Source organism: Poecilia formosa, unplaced genomic scaffold (genome assembly GCF_000485575.1).
Source record: "Poecilia formosa unplaced genomic scaffold, Poecilia_formosa-5.1.2 Scaffold925, whole genome shotgun sequence".
NCBI lineage: Eukaryota > Metazoa > Chordata > Actinopteri > Cyprinodontiformes > Poeciliidae > Poecilia > Poecilia formosa.
This window is the reverse complement of record NW_006800864.1, coordinates 18,456-23,896: the sequence shown is the minus strand read 5'-3', so window position 1 is coordinate 23,896 and position 5,441 is coordinate 18,456. Positions and strand designations below refer to the sequence as shown.

Genomic DNA, 5,441 nt, shown 5'->3' with positions numbered 1-5,441 from the left:
GACGCAAAGTGACGTAAATAATGATAACAAGTAATAATAATGGAACATACGAATTTCGAGTTCAAAGCCAAGGAGGCCTTGATGATAATCTGATCAGAACCATCGACCTCCATGTTTCTCCTCTAGTGTTTGTCTTTGAGTGTTTGTTTCTGGATCAGAACCAGCAGCTTCCTGGTTCTGGACCTCAGAGAAACATCTTGGATCAGATCATCTGTTTAACTGATTATAGTTCTGTCTCTGTCTGCAGGAGACAAAAAGTCAGGAAACCAGGATGGATCCATTGGACTGATAGTTGGTCTGATTTTATCTTTGCTGCTGGTGTTTTATTTCTAATTTATGTAATACAACAAGATTGCTTAAGGAAGAAAACCTCAGAATCTCCAGTTGTTCTATAGATGAATGAATGCCTTTTTTATAGGAATTTATAAATCCTGCAAAATGCAAATAACATGATTTGTATCAGATTATTGCTGCTGTTGGTGATTTTCTAATCCATGGGTATTCAAGTCCGTCCTGCAGCTTTTAGATGCATTCTTACTACAACAGACCAGGATCAGCTCTGAACAGGCCTGATAACGAGCCAATCATTTGATTCAGGTGATCCAGAACCAGGAAGCTGCTGGTTCTGATCCAGAAACAAACACTCAAAGACAAACACAAACACTGGAGGAGAAACATGGAGGTCAATGGTTCTGATCAGATTATCATCAAGGCCTCCTTGGCTTTGAACTCGAAATTCGTATGTTCCATTATTATTAGTTGTTATCATTATTTACGACACTTTGCGTCAGTCCCAGCAGCATCTGCAGCTCCATGACCCACGTGACTTCCGCATTTCACTCCATGTACCGTTACAGCTAACGGCGTATAAATGTCATAGAAATGGTTTCATTAATGATCCCGTTGCTCTGCTGGACTCTGTGTATCAGCTCTGTTTCTGCTGAAGGTGAGTTTTAATCCGTCTTCATTCTAACTAACTAACTGGCTGAAATCTATGTGTAATGCAGATGTTTGTAAAGGATAGGTGGCTGTGTGGATGCCTGGTTAAAAACAATGCAATGAAAAGCAAGCTCAACCTGATGAGCGAAAGGTAATGTAAAGAACTGAACAAAATGTGATTAAACTATAAAATTAGGCAATAATCAAAATAAACACTAACAAGAACAACCAAAGAAATATTCAGAAATATCCTGGTCGTGGAACACTGGACCAGCTCTACACCCTCAGCAGGGTCCTGGAGGGTTCTGGGAGTTCGCCCAACCAATCTACATGTGTTTTTTGTGGACTTGGAGAAGGCGTTGAGTACAGGAAGAACAGGGATGGTGAGTTCAAGGCCAATGGGAATTTGTAGGATTGGATAATCCGGTAAATCTTACTTTGTGATGTGCTCGTCTAGACAGAGAGGCGGCTACTGTGGCTACTGGGGTTTGTATTTGACGGAGCGGATGCCTGGTAGATCTGAGGCTGTGTGGGAGGGCAGACAGGTAAGAACTGAAACGATGGAGTCTTGCTGCTGACTGGAAGGTCCAATGAAGGTTTTTACTCTAGAGAGGCTCTGGGAGCTGGGCAACCAGTGGGTATAATCCACGGCATCACGAGGAGGGAGTTCAGAAACCAAGAATCCAGGCTCTAATGGGTTAGGCCAAGTCGTCACAAGGAAAACAAAATTACTGGCTAACGCTCTGGCGATGAAGTGTCGAAAGTTCCCCCCTAATATACTCCTCCAGATGACGAGATTGGTGGCAGGTGTGCTGAATCAGCCACCACAGAACACCCCTCAGGTGAAAGCAGCCTCAGGGCACCCTCTGGTGGCTTAATGGAAAACAACAACAACACAACCATCCCACACCCCGGATCCCAACTGAGCTGGAAGAAATGATTCTTCCTTCTATTTCTGTGAATTTAATAAAACGATAAAAACTTGATTTTATCTTGGTATTAATCCTAATGAGGCTGTTATTGGTGAACATCCATATTAGGCTCTTTTCTCTTTGGTCCAGTGTGACCTCTGACCTCTCTGCTTTTCCTCTCCAGTCGATCAGATAAACATCACAGCTGAACCTGGACAGAACATCACTCTGCCATGTAGACTTCCTGGTAACAAACCTGCTGCTGCTGTGGACTGGATCAGAACCGATCTGGGCTCAGGATATGTCCTTCTGTACCGAGACGGTCGGATTGATCCAGGAAACCAGAACCCGTCTTATCAGAACCGGGTGGATCTGATGGACCGACAGATGAAGGATGGAGACGTGTATCTGGTTCTGAAGAACCTGACCACTAACGATACCGGACTATATCAGTGCCGAGTCCAGAAGGAAGGAAGCCTTGATATTAAACTGATCAGAACCATCAACCTGCAGGTTCTTCCTCCAGGTGAGAGTTTGACTCTGGATCAGAACCAGCAGCTTCCTGGTTCTGGATCTCAGACAGAAACATCTTAAATCTGATCCAATCGGCTCATTGTCTTGTTCTGTGTTTGTTTTTCTGCAGGGGACAAAGATGGAGGAACCAAGGATGGATCCATCGGACTGATTGTTGGTCTGATCTTATTAGCTTTTGCTGTTGCTGGTGTTTCATTTCTAATCTATAAAAAACAATCAGCTTGTTTCAGGAAGAAAACCTCAGATCCTCCAGTTGATCTGTAGATTTGCTGTAAATGCCTTTAATCTGAGGACATGATCAGATTATTGTTTCTGCTGGATTTCTAAACCAAATCAGGGCAGCAACATCAGGATGCTGCCATTTCATTCTTGCTGCCTGACAGAATTTTTTTTTTTCTGTGAAATATGTCAACTTTTAAAAGTTATTATTCAATCTGAAATGTGTTGCCTCTCTGTCTCCCTTTTAACTCCTCTGCTAATAAAAACTACATTTGACTAAATTTAATTTCTTTGTATTTTAAATCTCAGCTGATCATTTATTAAAATGTTTTTAACTGAAATCTTTCAGCAGCCAAACATCATGAGCAACATGAACCAAAACATCTCAGATCATTTTATTCGTTATTTTCATATTAATCAGATATTAAACATCATGTCAGGACTCAATGGGTGCGTTCACACTGCAGCCTGAAGTGACTCAATTCCGATTTTTTTGACGTAAAGCGACCTGTAGCTGATCTTTTCATGGCAGTGTGAACAGCACAGGTCAGATTCTTTTCGAATGTGACCCATATCCGATACGTATCCGATTCAAATGTGACCCAACGTCCAGGTCACATTCATCCTTAACTGATCGTCACTGATTCTCAACAAATCTCACTATTCTGCTTCCTGATACGCGCAAGTGGGAAGAAAAACAACAACCATGACGGATTATATGAGGATTAAGTTGTTAATATGCTGCTCCGGCTGGACAACAACTTCAAATATGTAAGCTAAGCTCCACCGTTAGCCTCCATGTTTACTTCCGCAAACACTGAGCACTTCTTCTTTTTATGGCGGTTGGCAGAACACTGAGAACGCTGAGGCTATGGCGCCCTCTACTGCGCATGCGGGACACTTTCAGGTCGTTGGCCCGTTTACACGGCAAAAAAATCAGAATTGCCAAAAAATCGGAATTGAGTCACTTCAGGCTGCAGTGTGAACGCACCAAATGTCTTGGTCTAATATTGTGATTTATATCATTTACAATCAAACACATCATGATATTAATAACAGCTTCATTCAGTCCATAAACTAAATAATTATTAATCAGAAAGCAACATTAATCTGGATCGGCTGACAGATGATAAGACTTCAAACATCATCACAATAAAAACTGATGGATTATTAGGAAAACTTTAATATTTCGGATCATTATTGTGTTTTAAACGTATTAAACTGTGAAGAAACGATCAGATCGCCGAGGAAACATGAGAGTCAGAGACGTTTTGACGAACCATAGCAGGAAAATATGAAATATAATCAAATCAACATTTTATGAGTAATTTTTTTCTCCTTTAATGCATATTTATTTAAATCAAAACATTTTAGCTTCTTTTGTTGTTCATCTTGTTTCTACACTGTGTTCTGTAAAGGTTTGTTGTTCTGACTCAGTTTTTGTTTTGTGTTTCTGTTTGATATTTTCCTCCTGAATTAATATAAAGCTTTACATAATGTGTGAATAATTATTCTCAGAATGAGGGAATCAGCTCCATTTATTCATGTTTTCATGTTTCTGACATATTTACCAGAATTAATAAGGTTTTACTTCATTTGATAAGTTATTAGTGTCATTAGAATAAATTTAGTTTAACTGAATCATCAACATCAGTTTCACCTGAAATGTTTGGAAAGATTTTATAATTATTCAGCAATCAGAACATGAAGATCCAAGGAACAAACTAATCAATCTGACTGATATTTCTCCTTCTGCTCTCTAATTTTATGTTTTCTGTCATTTGTGCTTTTAACTTGAACTTCTCTGTTTATTCTCTTATTGCTGCTTCTGGCCTGGAGCTTTTAACGTAACTGACAAGTTCAACATGCAGCAAACAGTGAAACAAGCTGCAAACACATCAATAATGCAAAACACAAAAAATGCTGCAGCTGCAGACAAAAACGTTTCAGTCACAGAAAATAGGAGCAAAAGCCAAAAATCAGCAAAACAAGTGAAAAAGAAAAGAGCCTAGAAAAATGTTGCATCATAGATAAAATGCTGCAACTACAGAAAGTTAAATTAAAAAGGGAAAATGCCACAAATACATAAAAACAACAGCAAGTATAAAACACTGCAAACTGGATCAACAAAACATAATTTCTACAAGGAGTCAAAGACCAAATGATACCAGAGCAAAACCTCAGGAAGGACAAGATGTTATGATTTAACTGGAAACTTTTAACTGAACTACAGTTTTAACTGGAGAAACCAGGTATAAACTTAAACAGATCAGAAACAGTCCAAGTCTGAAAGCTCTTAGCTTTGAAGGCTTAAAATGACAAAAAAAACTTTAACCCTGAGGTTTAAATATGTTCCATAAATCTGCCTGTAAATCATCTATTAGTTGATCTACATATTGATCAGATCAGATTCATTAATTCTGCTATAAAATAACAAACATTTTGAGTCAAAACTAAATTATTTCTGACTAAATTCAGCCCTGCAGCCTGAAGGAGGAAAGACTGCAGGAAGCTGAAGGTCAGACTCAGTTTGGACATTATTGATCATGTATTCAGTAAATTATTGATCATCTATTCAGTAAATTATTGATCATCTATTCAGTAAATTATTGATCATTATTGGTTCGATCGGCTCCAGATATGATCTAAAACCAGCAGTAAAGAGGAAACTGACCTGCAGCGTTTCATGGTGACCCTGATCTCCTGACTTCTCCTCCACGTTGCCAGGTTTGACTCTGACCTCCAGTCGGTCTGCACTCTGTGACCCAGCAGCTCTGACTCCGCCCACTCTGGTAAACACAGGTGAGCAGCTCAGGTTCAGGTAGAGACACGTAGAAG

The 5,441-nt window shown here is 39.6% G+C and overlaps 1 protein-coding gene across 1 annotated transcript; it reads left to right on the top strand.

Annotated features, from left to right (window-relative positions):
• The first annotated feature begins 804 nt into the window (after positions 1-804).
• LOC103132103 (coxsackievirus and adenovirus receptor homolog) lies at positions 805-2,886 on the top strand. Its single transcript, XM_016667154.1, has 3 exons — positions 805-946; positions 2,035-2,376; positions 2,494-2,886. The coding sequence occupies exons 1-3, from the start codon at positions 883-885 to the stop codon at positions 2,646-2,648; spliced, it is 561 nt and encodes a 186-aa protein (XP_016522640.1). The 5' UTR covers positions 805-882; the 3' UTR covers positions 2,649-2,886.
• The last annotated feature ends 2,555 nt before the right edge of the window (positions 2,887-5,441 follow it).

Bases quoted from the DNA above. Each gene is read 5' to 3' on its own strand.
- LOC103132103 (XM_016667154.1), top strand. From the start codon at position 883: ATGGTTTCATTAATGATCCCGTTGCTCTGCTGGACTCTGTGTATCAGC. The intron at 947-2,034 runs GTGAGTTTTAAT...TTTCCTCTCCAG, and splicing joins CAGCTCTGTTTCTGCTGAAG to TCGATCAGATAAACATCACA. The intron at 2,377-2,493 runs GTGAGAGTTTGA...GTTTTTCTGCAG, and splicing joins CCTGCAGGTTCTTCCTCCAG to GGGACAAAGATGGAGGAACC.